The sequence below is a fragment of the Suillus paluster genome (assembly GCF_016628075.1).
Source record: "Suillus paluster strain FC165 chromosome Unknown EDB91scaffold_6, whole genome shotgun sequence".
Classification (NCBI taxonomy): domain Eukaryota; kingdom Fungi; phylum Basidiomycota; class Agaricomycetes; order Boletales; family Suillaceae; genus Suillus; species Suillus paluster.
This window is the reverse complement of record NW_024537566.1, coordinates 950,906-969,249: the sequence shown is the minus strand read 5'-3', so window position 1 is coordinate 969,249 and position 18,344 is coordinate 950,906. Positions and strand designations below refer to the sequence as shown.

The 18,344-nt window shown below is 46.3% G+C and overlaps 9 protein-coding genes across 9 annotated transcripts; 5 read left to right on the top strand and 4 right to left on the bottom strand.

Annotated features, from left to right (window-relative positions):
* Window positions 1-385: 385 nt before the first annotated feature.
* On the top strand, window positions 386-1,628 carry EDB91DRAFT_1078605 (uncharacterized protein; the record flags this gene model as incomplete). The annotated part of the gene is made up of 5 exons (XM_041315043.1): window positions 386-421; window positions 471-497; window positions 565-574; window positions 707-1,202; window positions 1,253-1,628. 5 exons carry the CDS (start codon window positions 386-388, stop codon window positions 1,626-1,628), a joined length of 945 nt encoding a protein of 314 aa, XP_041181898.1.
* A 598-nt stretch (window positions 1,629-2,226) lies between these two features.
* EDB91DRAFT_1046260 (uncharacterized protein) lies at window positions 2,227-3,296 on the bottom strand (the record flags this gene model as incomplete). The annotated part of the gene is made up of 6 exons (XM_041313252.1): window positions 2,227-2,337; window positions 2,374-2,470; window positions 2,520-2,590; window positions 2,640-2,834; window positions 2,958-3,043; window positions 3,080-3,296. The coding sequence occupies 6 exons, from the start codon at window positions 3,294-3,296 to the stop codon at window positions 2,227-2,229; spliced, it is 777 nt and encodes a 258-aa protein (XP_041181897.1).
* Window positions 3,297-4,490: 1,194 nt separating this feature from the next.
* On the bottom strand, window positions 4,491-6,612 carry EDB91DRAFT_1244167 (uncharacterized protein; the record flags this gene model as incomplete). The annotated part of the gene is made up of 7 exons (XM_041322389.1): window positions 4,491-4,886; window positions 4,934-5,104; window positions 5,154-5,474; window positions 5,530-5,583; window positions 5,635-5,848; window positions 5,906-6,031; window positions 6,086-6,612. 7 exons carry the CDS (start codon window positions 6,610-6,612, stop codon window positions 4,491-4,493), a joined length of 1,809 nt encoding a protein of 602 aa, XP_041181896.1.
* Window positions 6,613-7,394: 782 nt separating this feature from the next.
* Window positions 7,395-9,958, top strand: EDB91DRAFT_1244166 (uncharacterized protein; the record flags this gene model as incomplete). Its single annotated transcript, XM_041322388.1, has 6 exons — window positions 7,395-7,613; window positions 7,710-7,772; window positions 7,825-8,152; window positions 9,270-9,346; window positions 9,399-9,636; window positions 9,696-9,958. The coding sequence occupies 6 exons, from the start codon at window positions 7,395-7,397 to the stop codon at window positions 9,956-9,958; spliced, it is 1,188 nt and encodes a 395-aa protein (XP_041181895.1).
* An 846-nt stretch (window positions 9,959-10,804) lies between these two features.
* Window positions 10,805-11,071, top strand: EDB91DRAFT_1030513 (uncharacterized protein; the record flags this gene model as incomplete). The annotated part of the gene is made up of 1 exon (XM_041312706.1): window positions 10,805-11,071. A coding segment is annotated over one exon (267 nt), but the record flags the coding sequence as incomplete, so codon positions are not given.
* Window positions 11,072-11,254: 183 nt separating this feature from the next.
* Window positions 11,255-13,465, top strand: EDB91DRAFT_1235082 (uncharacterized protein; the record flags this gene model as incomplete). The annotated part of the gene is made up of 5 exons (XM_041321282.1): window positions 11,255-11,371; window positions 11,433-11,726; window positions 11,795-12,430; window positions 12,560-12,655; window positions 12,707-13,465. 5 exons carry the CDS (start codon window positions 11,255-11,257, stop codon window positions 13,463-13,465), a joined length of 1,902 nt encoding a protein of 633 aa, XP_041181893.1.
* Window positions 13,466-13,997: 532 nt separating this feature from the next.
* On the bottom strand, window positions 13,998-14,514 carry EDB91DRAFT_1078601 (uncharacterized protein; the record flags this gene model as incomplete). The annotated part of the gene is made up of 2 exons (XM_041315042.1): window positions 13,998-14,426; window positions 14,482-14,514. 2 exons carry the CDS (start codon window positions 14,512-14,514, stop codon window positions 13,998-14,000), a joined length of 462 nt encoding a protein of 153 aa, XP_041181892.1.
* Window positions 14,515-15,013: 499 nt separating this feature from the next.
* Window positions 15,014-15,877, top strand: EDB91DRAFT_1078600 (uncharacterized protein; the record flags this gene model as incomplete). The annotated part of the gene is made up of 3 exons (XM_041315041.1): window positions 15,014-15,336; window positions 15,386-15,791; window positions 15,842-15,877. 3 exons carry the CDS (start codon window positions 15,014-15,016, stop codon window positions 15,875-15,877), a joined length of 765 nt encoding a protein of 254 aa, XP_041181891.1.
* Window positions 15,878-16,172: 295 nt separating this feature from the next.
* Window positions 16,173-18,323, bottom strand: EDB91DRAFT_1078599 (uncharacterized protein; the record flags this gene model as incomplete). Its single annotated transcript, XM_041315040.1, has 7 exons — window positions 16,173-16,208; window positions 16,235-16,412; window positions 16,513-17,046; window positions 17,095-17,348; window positions 17,405-17,819; window positions 17,953-18,018; window positions 18,079-18,323. The coding sequence occupies 7 exons, from the start codon at window positions 18,321-18,323 to the stop codon at window positions 16,173-16,175; spliced, it is 1,728 nt and encodes a 575-aa protein (XP_041181890.1).
* Between the last annotated feature and the right edge of the window lie 21 nt (window positions 18,324-18,344).

The window sequence follows — 18,344 nt, the reverse complement described above, 5'->3', positions numbered from 1 at the left end:
TTCCCAACATCTACCAGTTTCGCCTTATTGAATCATATCACTGTCATGACCAACGATGCATGGGGGATTTTCCACAAACACCCCAATCCCCTTGCACTGTATCACAATTAAATGCTCAATCAATCAGTCATCGACTCCTGGAATAAAGGTAAGCATTAACTCGCTTGACCCATTGGTTGATATTTGAAACATGTGTTCAGTGACCGTCAAACCACCCACCCTAACAACCATGGCAAACCCTCTGCAAACATGAGATGTCCCTTTCGCTGGATGTCCTTGCTATATCGCAATCTGATTTCTGGACAGCCAGTTGACTCTGAGGATGTAGGTAAGCTTTACTGTGCTCGATATAACCAACTGATTGCGAAATCTGGGGTACATCAGAATGCACATCTTATGGTATCGGTATCCCTCTCATTGGGTAAGTAGTGGGCATCAGGGAAACCCCACACATATATTGTGCTGCCTAGGACCACTCAAATGAACAAGATCTTACGGTATGTACCCTGGGCATACGTTCAGTTGTCCTCCTGGTGTCATATCACAATTAATAATGTTGTTCAGACCTTCGCTTGTGCGTACACGTTGGACTTGTCATTAGTTGACTCAGCATTGGTGTTTCCCCACTGTTTCCCTTGACGAAGATACATAAAGACTGTGTCTTTGAATCTTTACTGTCACTCAAACATGCCTCCTCATCAACAAGGGCAGAAGTCTCAAGTTACCACTGTGCCTACTCATGCTGCTGTAACTCCTACTGCCGCTGCTCCAATTGATGCTACCCCCATCGTTACCCCCATCGCTGCCGCTATTGCACCCATCGCTGCCACTGTTGCGCCCATCGCTGCCACTGTTGCATTGAATGCAACTATGCTTCAACACCCCCAAAGGCAACGGCAACTGCCTCTGAGGTTCCACAATAATAGCGCAGTTCGTACTGGCACTAGTCACATGCCAGATGACAGAGAATACATTGACATTGGCAATGTCTCTGGGGACAAAGAAGATAACTTGCTTGCACCCAGCGTTAGGGCTCCTCCAGTTCCCAGCCCTCTGCAGACAGTTACAAGTACCATCTACTCCACCCAAGTCGATCCCTTGGCTACAGGTGTCCAAGGAATGCAGCCTAAAAGCACTGCTGATATCAATCACTTCTTTAGGGAAGATTCAGCTACTAAACACAAGATTTGCCGAATTTGCGAGTGAGTTTTGCGTCTGCAATTATTTCATTCTTTCTTACGGCCTTGTCCAGGGATTTGCAGAAGGTGGACAGTTCACACCAGGTTATGTCGTATAAGCACTCAACTGGCACTTCTGCCCGTCATACTCATGCTTTCTATCACCACACTGACATTTTCCTGCAAGAGGCGGAGCGCCTACGCTGGCCTATCTATGTACAGCCACTCAATGAGCGACTTGCTGAAGGGTGGACTTTGGCAGCTATCCATGAAAGGCACCAGGACCCTGCATATTACATTGAGTTGCTCGGTACCATCCCTAATCAGGGACACGGCAATTTTCTGCCTGGAACCACCTTATCTCCGGACAATTATATCCCAGATTTCAGCATTGATGAGATGCACCGTCAGTTGGTGAAATTCATAGTTGCGGATGATCAGGCAAGTTGATATTTACTTTCTACGTGCCCTTGCTAATTCATTTTCTGCAGGCAATAAACATTATCAAATGTGTGGAGTTTCGACGCCTGATACATTTTTTGCGGAAGGATTTGACCGATTCAGACATTCCCCACCACACAAAACTTTGTGAGCTCATAATCGTTGCATGGCAGGAGTATTTCCAGGTGTTGAAAGGTGATCTTGCTGTGAGTGTCTAGTTATCGAGAATCCCACCATACGTCTTATGTATTCTTACAGAGGGCGCAACATCAGGAAAAAGGGTTATTGCTATATTAGCTCATATAGCACTATATATGAATATATAGCATCTATAGACATCATAGGATCTAAAGCAATCCCCCCCTCTATAGAGAGGACATATAGTGACATATGGCATTACTTGTAGCTAGGAGTACATATAGGCATATATATTCAACTTCCAAAATTTGGAGGCACCTCAATTTTTTTTCCTTTACTACACTATATTTCTGCTATATGTCTGCTATATTTGCATTTATATTCACTTTCCACATCAAAAAAAGTAAGAGCAAAGACAAATCAATTCAAACTATAGTTAATCATAGTGACAAAATTTTGCAATTAACTACTACACCTTCCCCTGCTTGGATACCTTAGCTGCTGTCTCTAGGGCTGAGAAATCAAATATTGGAGTAGGAGTGTCAGTTGATAGAGCAGTGTGGCCTTTCCTGTATTGGCACTGTTAGCAGAGTCTATAAATGTGATAATCATGGACGCACCAGAGCCCCTCCTTCAGCTCATCCCAGACAGTCTCCAAATAAGTTGGACATTTGTTGGAAAATTTAGTGAGCAACTCCATAAAGCTCTCCCACCTGCGATAATACATTAGATACACAAAAAAAAAGAAAAAAAAAATCAAACCAAGATTTGAAGTAACTTTCTGAGAAGTTTACCGGTGATCCTCTTTTTACTCCAAGAAGGACACACTCCACCTACAATCATCATCAATCACACACTCAAGCATGAAGGATGGTCACTTACTGCGCAAGCGATAAGAGCCAGGATAGGAAGATTATCTGTGTAGGCATTTCCCTTCCTACTGCACCTCCTACCTTCACCTTTGGGACCCCACCACTGAGCCTCCAGTAGTACTCTGAATGCTGGGTTTTTGAGTGGTGCCTGTGTGTCACAGGTGAGATTCTGGGTATATGAATGATCAGTATTAGTCCTGCTCTGCTTTGGTCCAAGTTGAAGACTCACCCTTACATCCATGCCGCCATTCATAAACCTCATATCATCCAGCAACCACTTCAAAGCTTCCTGGAGGTCATCATCAGTCCAGTCGGAGCCTGTGCCAACTCCAAAACAGGCGGGAATACTAATTCTGGCTTTGGCGACAAGCTCACCCCTTATCTGAGTGGCACCTTTCCATGTCTGCAAGAGTACTAATCAGCTTATAGATATTAGAAAGAGAAAGTCACTTGCATAGTCAATGAGTTGAGCCTTGAGGGTGTCATCACCCTGTATCTCCTTCATCTTCTCCCACAACAGCTTGTTTTGCTTGGACGATTCCAGGATGAGGTCCCAACACAGCTGGTCTCTATCAGAGGAGGAGGGAAAGCCTTCCACTGTAGCAACATGCAATCTTAGGGCCTTGTGGCCAGAGATGGCAATGCATTTGGTGCAAGGGCTCTCCATATGACTGAGAGTAGCTAACTTTGATACCTTTGATCTGGGAATGCTGGTCGTAATGCAAGGCTCCACGCTCACTTCCACCTGGTGGTAGTAGTCTGTTAGCTATCTGCATCAAATTACAATGAGCACTTACCTCTTCACCAGAAAATTTAGCGTGCTCCCCTTCCACCCCCTCCATGTCTTCCTCCCCCACCCCCACCCCCACCCCCTCCTCATCCTCCTCCTCCTCCTCCTCCTGGTACTCCTGGTCTTCCTTGTCCAACTCATCCATGCTATCAAGTTCAGAATCAAGAATTGATTGTACCATACCAGTATCTTGAGAGTCTGCAATAGGTGAGCCTGATAGCCCAATCCTCCTGACTTTTGATGGTGGTAACTGTGCATGGTGGTCTTCTCCTTCATCTGCAGAGCCAGCGGACTCGTTATCTGTCTCATTAGACAGAATATCTGCTGCCCTCTTGCATGATGCTATTGACAACATATTAGCATACTTTACTTAGCATGCTCTAATGCTTACCTTTCTTGACATTTTCAGCTGCCTGAGAAGCCACTGCTTTCTTCTTAGCAGTGAGCTCCTTTAACAGGTTCTCCTCCTGAGCAGAAAGGCCACCAGGAGTCGCAGACTTGGACTTGGCCTGAGAGGCAGATGCCTGAGATGCCTGAGATGCCCGAGAGGCAGATGAGGAGGTATCGCTAGTAGAGGTCGGTGGTGTGCTGGTGTTCTTGTTGGTATCCACTGCACCCTTCTGAGCCATGCCTCTACCTCTTTGTGCAGTTCCACGTCCGGTTCCATGCGCAGTTCCACACGCAGTTCCACGCGCAGTTCCACGTCCTGTTCCACGCACAGTTCCATGTGTTGAGGAGACTCCATTACCATGGATGGGGACAGATGAGCCTTGCCCTGAGGCGCTTCTAGTGTTAGGCCGAGACATGGGTAGAAGAGGAGAGAAGGAATGGGAAAGTAAAGGAAATATTAGCAGCAAAGAATTACATAAACTTTGGCTCAGAGCAAATAGATGTGGTTCTGTTACTGTTACCTTCTGTAAGATAAGCTCAGAGGCAGATAGAAGCTGCTTACTATGCCCTCAAAATATGGGGAAAGTGGACTCTTAGGAGCATTGGTAACAGATAGGTCCATGGTTGAACTTTGAGTGACTGTTGGACAGCACTGTAAGATCTACAGGTTTTCGAAAGAGTCTAAGTGGAATTGAAGCACCCATGATCCTTCCAACCATTACGTTTATCCCTCCACTTCTGAAACTCCCCATCTGAATGAAGTACCAAGGAGGCTCTTTCACCTAGGTAGTCCAAGTTGAAATGTGTTGTTTCATCGGACCTAAAGCAAGCAAAATCTCCATTACGCATCTCAACAACAACTCCCTGCTCCCTCATCACCAGTCCACCCCCTACAAAGTTACCGATGGGCAGTACTAAACACAGTCGAAAGTCCTTTCCGTCCCAATGACCTATTGTGCAGACGTTGATGTTCACCACCAGAGACAAGAAAGGTTTTACCGGTGATCCACCAGCATTGGGAAGAATATCAATGAGCTCAGCAAGAACAGTATAGTCATCTGGAAGATAATGAGCTACCTGAATATGCATCAGAGAACATACTACAATACTCAAAAACTACTCACTGTCTGCTCTATCCACTCAAAAACCTCCCTTAGGTTATTCTGGATGTTGAGATACAGTTGCTCGTATTCAAAAGTTTCGCGTGACATGTAAGGCAGCGTTTGTGTGAGGTTAGTTCTGCCTGATGTAGCCACCAAATCATGAGGGTGCGTGTCAGCAGGTGCCGTGTTGCCCTACTGGATATCAGTGTCTACATATCAACGGTCATAAGCATGTACTCACCGAAAGACCGTATCTATTCCAATGGCTAAAGTGAATGCAGCGAAACAGTTCATTTGCTTCAGATTGTGATATGGCCTCAGGATCCTGGGTCTCTTGAGAGATGGACAACACGGTGCGATTCTTGAACACATCTAGGCAATCAAAAGCAGATTTCAGTAATGGGAAAAGGGTATCTTGCATTGAAGGAGGCATGAAATTGCAGATGAACACCATGAGGCTCCCATCCAAGTTGCGAATTTCCAATGCTCCTAGAAGGATAGACATTGGAATCTTGATGTAGGTGTCCGGTTGTTTAATTCCGGAGGGGTAGAACATGGATAGCTGCCCCGTACAAGACCTGTCAGTTGCATACCATTCCCAGACAATGAACACTCACCTTCGCCTTTAAATCTTCTGTGTCAGTGATTGTTACTGCACTCTCCTCAACAATCTTTCACTGCTCAATAGTCCACAGCAAGTTCTGCACTTTGTTGCCATTAACCGGATTGCGTCGGTTCTCAGGAGCCTCACGGTCAAAGGCTGTCTCTATGGAAATCAACTTTGGGAGCGTCTTGATAGAGGTAGAGTCGTCGTAAATCGCTTTCTGTTCCGGTTTTTCAGGTACAGGAATGAACTGCTGATATGGGCGGGACTTACCGCAGGCATTTGGCCTTCTCAACATCTTGGCAATTTCCCAGGGCATGTTGGCTTGCATCCTAGTTACAGTCCATCACAGGTCTTTGGCAGCCACGAGAATTAGTAGATAGAATGACCCCCCTGCTGCCAAGTGCATGAACTTGAAACCCGTGGCAATCCAGAACAGAAAGGTGCGAATGGTAGGTCTGTCCACCGGTAGGGTTTCATATAAATTGCTGTAGGTAGTGGATGAATCTATCATACTAATACCCATTCGATTAATGATTATGAAAGTCAAATGAATGTTTGAAATGCACCTCTGGCATTTCATTGCTAGCTGCATGTAGTTCACCATGGAAATCAAACTCCACCCAACACCCTTTCCGCCCCAAACCTTACACCGGTAAGTCAAAGACGTCACAGTATCACCTGACAACTGAATCTCAGATGCCACAGAGCGAATACTCTCCATCCACTGGGCCAGATCCGACTGAAGACCAGTGTCCATGGCCGCAATTACCCCAATGAAGGCTTCTGCCGAGACATTGGAAGAACGGGCTGTGTTTTCTCCAATGGTCCACCTTCCTCCCATAGCCAAATTCCTGGAGTTCCTAGGGCAATGACGGTAAGGTTGCATCCGGTGAGATCCCTTGCCACCCGAAAGAGCACATCCACCTGCGTATTGCCTGTCTCCCACTGGATCATCTTTGGTTGAATGTGGCGAAGGTGGGTTATGGGTGAGTAATCGATTAGTAAGAGCCACAGCTAGCTCACTTTGCATGAGTTGCAGGGCATCCAAAACCAGAGAAAATTCTGTGTCGTCTAAGGAAACTTGAATAGACATATGGGGCTTTGCCTCTTCTAGCTCGTTGTTCCGGATGATGTGCGGGCAGTTCCTTATATGGTAATGAAACATTTTGCAGCGATGCACGCTGCAATGATGGGCGGGAAATTCCCACACAGAAGCACTGTACCATTAGGGCCAGCTTGACTCACTAGTGGTTATCGATGGAGTCTGGTAAATCTGTTTGAATGCAACTCATCTTGATCGCCTCGAACATCGCAGTTGTATAGAAGATTTACTTTCTTTGTTGCTCTTGTTGATATGGATGTATGAGCATCTGTTGACACAACTGATTAGTACTAACCTTTTTTATGTGGGATTTGGGTTGCTTGTTTGGTGGACACTCCACTAGACTGGAACGGAAAATGTTGCACTTCTCCCCCAAACTGACACTACTCTTCCAAATGCCAAAGAAGAGTTCAAAAAAGTTCACTATCATGTCAGTTAGACAATCATGCCTAGTTCGCTTTATTGATATCAGCCACCAGATGGGTTCTTGTGTCCATAACCTGGATGCAAAGGGACTGCTCCGGGCAGATACCAAATATTGGGCTGTGAAGACCCTAAAACACTGCGCCTTCCACAATAACAGATGTTGCTCCTTGAATACATTTCCTCTTCTGAACGGCAGCGTATCCATGCCATCCTTCCTCAATGAGGCCAATTTGCAGGCTGTCAAGCAAGCTTGCATCAATGACAGCTGATATTATGATCTGTTCACACAACTCCGGACACTATTTCTTCTGCATTCTGTAAACCTCACAGACGACACACTTCAAGACATGGCGCAGAAGATACATGAAGTAGGCTGCGAAGTGATGTCAAATAAAGTGCCCAGCAAGAAGACACCATCATCAACCGATATCCTAGTGCAGTCACAGATAGAAATCCAGAGAGTGAATACTGTACTTCTCAGTGTTTTGATGGAAGTTGCGAATGTTGCTGACCTTGACACAAACACTGCAATCGCAATGGCTGTGACTAAGACACTTGTCACAGAGGTACGTGCATCTTGTTTTCAGGTGACATACCCTCATGATCTCTCATTGCAGGCATGAAACCAAGCTGAAGGATTCGTTGTGAGTCATTGGTCAAAGGATGTGTGTCCTTGGCTGTACAGTCCTTCCGATGAAGTGCGCCTGGTTGAGTTTTTGAACAAGGTGAGTTGGCATCCATTGCACGCGGATTTTGTGACTCATTCCCGGTGCGAAGACGTGCTTGTGGGTGGATCGGTACCTCACAGAGCTGGGAGTCATACAGCCACACAATTCCGACAATCCTCATCGCCGTTGGATAAGCACCAGTACCACATTCTTTCAAGCCAGATCAGGGGTGGCGGCATCATCCAAGACAAGCAGGACTGGCGCTCGCAAGCCGGATGTCACCCTTGTGACCAATGACTCACATGAGTGGTCAGATGTCAAATCTGTTATCGATGTCAAGTATTCGCCACTCCGAGGCTCTTCTCAAGGCCTCCAAGGAGTACATGGTAGAAGTTTCCTGGCTGGTCTTCACCAACCAAGTGCATCGTCGCTTCTTTGTAGGAGCTCTCTTGACTGGACCAGAAATGAGGATTGCTCTTTTCACTCGTGGTTGTGGGGCCTTTTCTGAACCCATCGATATCTATGCCAATCCTATCAAATACATGCAAGTCTTATCTTGATTCATGCATACCGAACTTCGGTATCTTGGATACGATCCCTACTACCAAGCTCCCACTTCCACGGACAATCTGTCATTGTGGTTGATGAAGGCAAACAGTACCACAGAAGAAGACATGGTGCCGACTACGGTGCTTTCAATCATCTATAATGGTATCGCCAGGATTTGGCCTGCACCACTCAGGGTGATGGCGGTCAGAGGCCCAAGACAGCAACTGGGGGTTGATCAAGAGACTTTGAATTGTAAAGGAGGTTTGGCAGGTTGACCTGTTTCTTACCGGACAGAGAGATCCATCAACTTTTGGAGGACAAGGAGCTCCTTCAAAAGGCTCTGCATAAAACTAGGTGCGTTCTGAACTATCCGTGCCTCATTGGTCTGCATCTCATTTACATTTAATAGAGCAAGAAAAGATTCCCTATCCTGACGTTATTCATGACACTGAGGCTGAGAAGAAGTCACAGTCAGTCTTGTTCAAGCGATGGCCCAAACCTGCAGTGGGATGATGAGGACAACGAAGGTTCCTACCCCAGACACCTCCCTATTCGTGACCAACGCATGTCCTATGCACCCTGTTATGATGATCGACTGTGATGGGGCGCGAGTACCAGACAGTGTTGCGAACATCATGAAGCCCTTGTCCGCGGAAATCTATCCCCTTGTGCACTATTGAACCATCTTCAAGACAAACACAGTCAGGTGTACCTGGTTCTCCTGTCACCAGGAATTCTTCTCAGGGTTGATAGGTGCTTTGAAGGGTGAGTGCACATCTCAGTCCCAAATTTCAGAATGCTTAGAGTCCACAACCTAGGTCATCTCAATGCTTGGTTATGTGGGTTGATCCACCATGATACCAGTGACGGCAATACATGGTTTTGGGTGCCCATAGCAGATCAAGATCACACTGTGCCTAATTGGTGTATTGATGAAGGAGTGCCCAAATTCTGTGGAGAAATAGTAGAATCTGAGTGGTTTCCCATGCGTCCTGGAATGATCAGGGGACTTCGGCTTAGCACTGGACTTCTTGGATGACTCGGAGAAAGCTTCGGAAGAGAAAAAGAAGTGGACTACAACGGTAAGCTCATCCTTTTTGCTTGCTTTTTGCTCGAGTGCTCATATGAAAGTAGGGAACTTTCCCTTACAGTAGTGTCAACCGAGAACATCCCCCCAATATCTGCCATGATTTGGAGTCATTTATTTTTCTCATATTTGTGCTCGGGGTGAACATTATGGGTCCTTACCATCAACTTCAAGATTGGCCTGTCCCTGTTCATAATACCGATGCCATAGAGACAGGGATTTCCACCACAGTTGATTCAGCCAACCTCACCGCAAAGAAGTTCAAACATTCTAATGCAGGTTGGGGTGAGAATAACACCCCCCCCCCACATCGACACGCCGCAGTCATACCAGAACCACTGCAGCCACAGCCGCTTCTCCAGAATTTCTTGTGTGTTCTTGTGCAGTGCCTCAATGGGCGAAGTTTGGCATTTCCAACTTCCAAGACGATGAAGTGATAATGCAAAAGGAGAACCTGATGTGGGATGCATTTGAGCGTTCCCTTGATCCATACTGGAAGGTCGGCAACATGATGGCAATATGGAAGAAGATCTACAACTTGCTGTGGCCTTTTCCTGCAGAGAAGTGCTGGGGGCTCACTCATGCCAAGCTGATCAATGTCCTGTGAGAGATGATTGATGCAGTACCAGTTGACAAGGATGGTGCACCAGACAAGTCATTGATTGTGACAGCGAGGGAGAGATACCATAACTCGTTGACTAACCTGACCTCCAAGCAGGCAGTCATGGTTAGCCAAATGGAATACCTGCCCGCATCCCTACCACCTTCAGGTACCCATATCTCTGCATCTTCTGGGTTCGCCGGATTTGAAATCTACACTCCCGATGAGATCCGCCAGAGCTTACAGACCTCAGAGAACACCTCGGGATCAAAGAAGCGCAAGGCACTTTTATTGCAGGACAGTGACAGTTCCACTAGTGTGACTACTTCATCATCAGTCTTCCCATCATCTGGTACAGCCGGCACATCTGTCAGTTCATCCAATCTCTCTGGGGAAGGGAAGCGTCAGAGGAAATCCAGAGGATAAGATACTTAGTGGTGAGGTCGCTTGCATGTATTCAATGGCTGGACTGAGGACCATGTTTTTTGAACCTTCATTCATGTACTTCAACAAACATTTGCCCAAGTGGTTTTGTAGCGATCATTTTGTAGCTTTCAAATACGGATTTGCAATAATTGGATTGTGAACATTCCCAAGTGAGGCGGGATGATGAGCACGTTGTCAGTGAAAATTGTTGCAGTGATGGCGTGGGACACAATGCCTGATGCCTTCTCTTTAGGATAACCCTATAGCCGCTTCTTATCTGGATCCTTTGATTGTAAGCTTAACATTTATAGACCGTCACCTTTGTCTTACCATCTTACCTTTGTCCAGATGACAGGCTTTTGTTCTGCCCTGCAGGCTTTAAATGTGAATGTTGAACACACTCGAGCTAAGGACGATGACCCTACAGTATGTCCTGCTTGTCACAAGCGCCTGAGGACAACCCAAGGACTGGCTACTCATCTTAGTACCACCAAGTCTTGTAGATGGTACAAGAAAGGGAAGCTGAGGGCTTTAACCCTTCCAGGAGAATTCGCAGTTGATGAAGATGTACTAACGCGAGAAATAAATGAGCCTCTTCCTGATGGACTGGAAGGACAAATGGAGGAGGAACCAGGTCAAGTTATGGAAGACTTCCATGATAGACTCTTCAATCTCATTCCTATCGGGAACCCACCTGAACACCCAAGATCCCCCGACCCATCCTCTGCTTTAGACATGCGAGTTGAAGATGGGCATCCCACTGCAGGCAAGGTGATACGTATGGATGAAATGGTGCATCAGAGATGGAGGAGAGAATTTGGAGGATCTGATACCAACGTAGATGTGGTGATGGAAGATTTGGGAGAGGGGACATCCATGAAGACGAACATGTTTGCACCGTTTGAATCTGAGCTAGAGTGGAGAGTTGCCTGCTGGGCCATTCAGGACAGCATAGGTCACAAATCATTTGATCGACTCATGGCGATACCTGGGGTGAGCATTGGTTCTATTTTACCTCACAATTGTCTTTCTGCTTAATGCATTCCAACAACAGGTCTCTGAAAGACTAGGTCTCTTATACCATAATATTAGGGGATTGCACAAGATTGTCAACAGTGTACCTCCACATGCTTGCTGGAAGACTCATGAACTTTGGTTCAAGAATGACCCAGAGCACAAACATATCATCTATCATTGGAATCCGATCGACGCTGTCAAGACATTACTTGGAAATCCAGCACACGCAAACAATATTGTCTATAGACCCAAGAGAGTTTTCACAAATGCTTCTAGGGATAGTAGGATCTACAACGAGATGTGGACTGGGGACTGGTGGAACACTGTCCAAGTGAGCGTTTAATGACTTTTACCCCTGGTAGTACTGGTTTACCGACTCTTCACTTTTCATTGACTCAGGACAGACTTCCAGCAGGGTCTTGTGTGGCTCCAGTCATCATCGCCACTGACAAGACCCAGCTCACCCAGTTTGCTGGCGACAAGACTGCCTACCCTGTCTACCTTACCTTGGGGAACCTTCTCAGAGCCATTAGATGGAAACCATCCCAGCATGCCTGTATCCTTGTCACATACCTTTCTGTCAGCAAGATGGTTGGTGATGAGCTCAGCAGGAAACAAAAATCTACCCGCATTCAACAGCTCTTCCATGACTCTATGCGGATAGTTTTGGAGCCGCTAATAGAAGCAGGAAAAAGTGGTGTTGAGGTGACTGGAGGAGACGGTAAAGTGCGCATGGTGCACCCAATACTAGCATGCTATGTGGCAGATTACCCGGAGCAGTGCCTGGTAACTTGTGCTAAGTACGGGACCTGTCCCAAGTGCGAGGTGGATGATAGCCAGATGGGAGATGGAGACCCGGGTCCATGGAGGACCCAACGCAAAACCTTGAAGATAATAGAAGCTGCCAGGGCCAACTCTACATCTATCAGCAACTTTCAGGAGCGCTGCAAGCAGGACAATGTATCAGGAGGGGTGAGGCACCCATTCTGGGAGGTGTTCCCACATTGCGACATACACATGTCCATCACCCCTGACGTACTGCACCAGTTGTACCAAGGGGTGGTAAAGCACCTCATCCACTGGTGCAGCAGCGTGATGACCGACGCTGAATTGGATGCTAGGATTAGATCACTTCTGCCTTGTTTTGGTATGCGACATTTCAAGAACAGATGGTCTCACCTGGCTCAGATATCTGGGAAGGAGAGGAAAGACATGAGAAGGATACTTCTGGGGTGCATAATAGGGAAAGCTCCGTCTCAAGTGAGTTCATTGGAGTTCATTGGGATACTCACTCACCTTTAAAAATTATAGATGGTAGCCTGTTATTGGGTGCTACTGGATTTTATATATATCTCTCAATATCCTTCACACAACAAGGACTCCCTGGGATATCTTCAAGTGGCCTTAGAGCAGTACCATGCCAACAAGTGCATCTTGATTGATCTAGGCATCTGCGACCACTTTAACATCCCTAAGCTGCACTCCATGCAGCATTATGCTGAGTGTATTCGAAATTTCGGTACTACTGATAATTACAACACAGAAATGTTTGAGCATTTCCACATTGACTACGCAAAGGAGGGGTGGAGGGCTACCAATTTCAGGGATGAACTACCGCAGATGACTCAGTGGTTGAGTCGTCAGGAAAAGGTCGCAATGTTTGAAACCTACTTGAAGGACTATCATCCGACTGAAGTAGAGAGGGAGCAGGAGGAACAGGATGCACTAGAGTCTGAAACACGTCCAGGAGTAGGGCTAGCGATATCCAAGAAGCCGGCATCACCTTCTCAGCCACTCTCTAGCATCATATCAAAACACAGATGTCCTTCTTTTTTGCACCATTTGAGGGTGTATCTTAATCGCTTTCTTCCCAGAGGGGAAGCCATATCACACATTCAGCTCCCTCACGCACACTTACCCTTCCATCAACTGGATGTCTGGCACACCTTTAAATTTTCATTGGACACTCTTGGTAACGATGTAGATGGCCAGGAGGAGATAGATTCAGTCAGGGCTGAGCCAGGGAAAGGCAGAGCTGAGGATGTGGGAGATGGGAGATTTATGTTGTAGTTGTTGCACAGTCAGATGAAGCTGAGTCCACTGGACTTCATGGTGCGCTACCTAATGCTACTAGTACTTCCTATCAAGTTAAGCTTTACTGACCAATACATTTGCAGGTATGAAAGTTGGAAGGCTAAAAGTCATTTTTCGCCTTCCAGACTCTATTCCGATCATGGATAATGCTATAGTTGCCTGGCCTAAGGAACATTTGGCTTATGTGGAATGGCTCACACTCTCTAAACAGCCAGGACGACATCATAATATGTATTCAGTCACTAAGGCTATTGGCCAGAACAACAACATTGTTCCAGGTGACATAGTTTCTCTTTCTACTATACATCAATCTTGTCATCTTATTCCTCACTTGGGTCCTAACATTAGTTGGCCTTCCAGCTGGAAGTCTGCTAATGTTTTGGACTTATGCAACAGTTTTCTTCTTAACAATTGGTCAAGTAAATTTGCTTATCAGACGCTTTGGTAGTCAATACTTAGTATATATATGATTTGTGTGATTTATAGCAAGAGTCTAACTCTATATCACTCAAGTTGTTAATATAGCGTACATATATTTAAATATAGCCCATAGTGTCTCTATTTGAATAAACAGCCAAAAATGGCAAAAACCCTTTTTCCTGATGAACATCTCCTTGGCAAAGTGCTTGATCATATTTTTGCCCTTCTTCTTTGCCGTCTTGGCCTGGACTGCGGCATCAGGTGCTTGATTGGTCCACTCATCAGCCTTAGCCTGGGCTTCCTCCAACTTATTGTCGTCCAGCCCTTTCATGATTGCCATCATCTTAGGTTGATACCTCCTGAGAACTTCTTTCTGCTCAGGCTTCTCCCCGGTCTCCTCCTCAATTTCTTCTTGTATTTGCTGAAGGATGTCAGCCTTCCATTTCTTTTGGAGCTTCATTGGTGGATTTGTATTGGCCTTGTGTTTCTTGTGATTATGGAACCACTGCCTGTATTTCTGTCCATCGTTACTGCAATGCAGCATGACCCAACATCACAGCCGAAACACTTACCTCTTTTTGTTGCTTCAAGAGCTCTTTGTCCATCTTTGGAGCAAAGAGTTTGGCCTCCCTGGCAGCTGCTTTAAAGATATGTTGTCATTTGGTCCCATCTACCTTCTCCCAGTCCTCAACATGGGACTGCAGAGTAGTTGTCTCTCTGTCATTCAACCAAGGCTAATCCCCTGTTTTTATCTTCATCTGAGCCATGTCACAATAGGTAGCTTAGAGTGAAGGACCTGCAAATGTGAATGCAGGAGAGGGTTGATATGGTTGATGGAACAGAAAATGGAAGGAAGGGTCGTGTGAGCAATGATTCAGATGAGTGACATACCAGTGTAATAATTGCATGTAAGAGGGCTGCTCAATTCTAAAATTTCGCGTTCACTTGGGATCCGAGCAAGTTACGACACTGATTACCGATGCTTACAACTCCTTGTTTGGAACCGGATGCTGGCCGTCAGCCGGTGACTTTCAGAATCCCGCGTTATCAACTTGATCAGTTCCCATCGTTCAACGCGTTGTTCAACATTCAATGGTGATCAATATGCCCTGTGCACAGCGACGAAAGCAAGATCATAGGGATATTTTAATTTTACATTCTGTTCTGGCTAGTACATTGGCCGTATCCAGGCGTGAGCAAGGCCACCTCAGGGAGCTTTTCACTCCAGATCATCAAGATCTTGATGACGACAAAGGCAACGAACGGCTCACTCACTTTTTGCATGGGACAGCCATGGGCCTTCATGCTCTCTCTCTGATGATATCTGTGCCCGGCTCTCATGGTCCCTATATCCAGTGGCGGAAGTGCAATGAATTCTTTGATATATCATTGAGTTGGCCTGATCGAGACTTTCGTCATGAATATCGGTGAGTGTGTTTCGTTTTCGATCTTATTAACACACTAATGATCTGGTAGTATTAGTCGTGCAACTTTTGACCGCTTAGTGCGAATCTTAGAGCAGAATCCCATCTTTCAATCGATGGGGAGGAAACCACAGCGACCTGTGCACTATCAGCTTGCATGTTCCCTTCTTTGTTATGGGACTCGTGGCGGGGACTCCCTGCAAGCTGCCCATAAGCTTGGGATTGGTTTCGGAACTGTCTTCCTCTATTGCAAGCGCATAGTGCATGCTCTGCGAGAGATCGGAATGCAAGTAGTTACCTGGGGTGATGAGGATCGTCAGAATGAAACAACGAGACGGGTTATGGACCGGTCGGGAATTCCAGATTGCATTGGGATGCTCGATGGCTCCCTCATATGGCTTACCAAGATGCCGGATCGAAATGGCCTAACATTTATTTGTCGAAAGAAATATCCCGCTGTAAGTAAATCTCAAACACGACACTTTCTGTTAACTTACTTGATATGTAGATCAATGTTCAAGCTGTTGTCGACCACGAGAAATGATTCACAGCAATTGAACTAGGATGGCCAGGATCAGTTTCGGACGTGACAATGTGGAAGAAGTCTCACGTCTGGCAACATCGGCTCGATCATTTCCCAAACAATACTCTCCTTCTCACTGATAAAGGTCTATTCTTCTTGACCCTCACATCTTTCATACACTGACCCTGAACCAGGCTATCCGTCGTCGCCCTATGTCCTCCGCCCATTCACCGAACCGCTGAAAAAGCACGCCGCCGTAAATTCAACAAGCGTTTATCTTCACAGCGCATCATTGTTGAGCATACATTTGGTATGCTCAAGGGCCGTTTTCCCAGTTTGAAGGATTTGCCGCCTGAGCAAGATATCCGAGATACTTACCGTGTTGTCGAGGCACTTTTTGCTCTGCACAATATGTGCATTGACCTTGGAGATGTACCTGAGCTCATTCCACTGTTTGATAGTTCTGACCCTGATCATGACGACGCTGAGGATGACCGAGCTGATGTTGATATCTCTGGCTATGGCGGAGCCGCCGGGGATGATGAACCAGAACTTCCTGCTTGGGAGTCAGACAAGTGGTTGAGGGAAGCTGGTCGTTATCGTCGTCTCGCGATTCTCAATGATCTTTTTCCATTATGATACTCGATAGCAATTACTGACCTCCAATAGTGAAGTAGTCCAATAACATTTGATGAGCTGCCGCTTTCAGCTTATCTGGCATCCCATCTGTAGTCAAAATCTCTTTTGCATGCCTCACCTTCGCCTCATGTTCTGCCAGTGTCATCTCAGCCCGCCCTTTCTCTACCATGTAATTATATTGTTTGTCCTCTCGGAGCTCGCATTTTTCGAGGAGTTTCAAGCATGCAATGTCGCTATCTGCTGTTGCCTTCAGGAATTCGACATTTGATGCGAAAAACTCAGCAGCTTCACTGCCGATACCAGTCTGCGAAGCCTTGCGTTTGTGCCGCGGCACAGGGACTCCTTTCTGCGATGTTGGCTTAACTTTCTTGTCACCTGCGGATAAAACTGATTTGCGCGCAGGTTGACCTGCTTTTGGCTTAGTCTTCCTCTCCGTATCACTGTCCTTGCTTTCACCATCACTACCCTCATCACTGCTGATATTGATTGTATCCAAGATCGTTCCAGAGCGAAAATCCTCCTCTTGCACAAGTTCCGGGTGCTCACCAAGTCTGCCAACTCGTGTCAGTAATGTTTCGCACAGAGGTTCAGCTACTCACCTGTTGTTGAACAGTTTGTACCATCCCTCGTCGTACCATTTTTTCAAGGTAGCCCCAGATAAGTTCCCAATATCCTTCCCAGCTGTTCGAGCATTCTCAATCTTCTCGTCAAGGACTTCAACATCAGGATCACCACCGCCATTGCCAGTGATGGACTCGAAATTCAAGATATATGAAAACACTCGTCGTAAGCGCTCGTAATGTCCCTTGATTGACTCCGGGCTGCATCGTCCTTTCAATATACGTTCGGAGACCTGTATGGTATGGTATTAGCAATTATCAAGGCAAGTCTACTTTGCACCTTTGTTACCTTTTTGAAGATGTGTTTAGCATTGCCAGTGAGGCCTTCATAGAATTCACTGTCGCCACCTAGCAGGGTTTCGAGCAAAAGTTTGGTGTCCTCGTCTGACCAATGGCTTTGCTCTTGAAGGTGAGCCATAGCTTGTTCCCCATCAATTTTCGTCTTTGCCTTTGTCTTCAGCTTTGCACCTGTGGCCTTCCGCTTCAATCCTTTGCTGGCATGGGCTTCACTACTAATCCGAGTTGATGGTGTGTCGTTCTCAGTTTTCCTTATCTTCTTCGCACTGTCACCATCTTCCAGGAGGAGGTTACCGTGATATTCCTCACGTCCTCGCTTCTGTGGTTGCAGAGCTGTGGCTGGCAATGGTTGCTGCTGTGAATGAGGTGGGAGAGGTCTTGGATCACCTCCTGCCTCGTTTGCCTGACTTGGACCATAGACAAATTGATTTAAATCATTTGGTTGAGGCCAACCACATGCTTCGAGCACCTGGCAAATATCAGGAAGCTTCAGCTAGTCAGTATTCGTCAAGTATTCCATTCATGCTATTGGCTACTCACTTGTACTTCAGATTGCTGATTATGTTCAGGTCAGGGAATTGATTCATAGGGCTGCTCCCACTGCAGCTGGCTGGATTCACGATACAGAATCAGTCACATACAGAGCTTGAGAAAATAATGACCTACTGTTTCGTGTCAAACCAGTAATGTTCTGCATGATAATTCTCTTGCTGTTGCTGATGCTGATGCCTCGTGTTGTGTGCAGGCACTACTGCCTGGTGCTCGTAACTGCCCAGTGGAGCAGAACATTGTCCACCTCCATGTGGCACGACATAGCCATGTGGTAGTTGCTCCTGCTGTTGATGCTCAACCCTACTCTGAAACTGATGTTGATTATATCTGCCACCATTGTTAGGATAGTAGTAATCCATCGCTGCAGTGCTGGAGTTGTT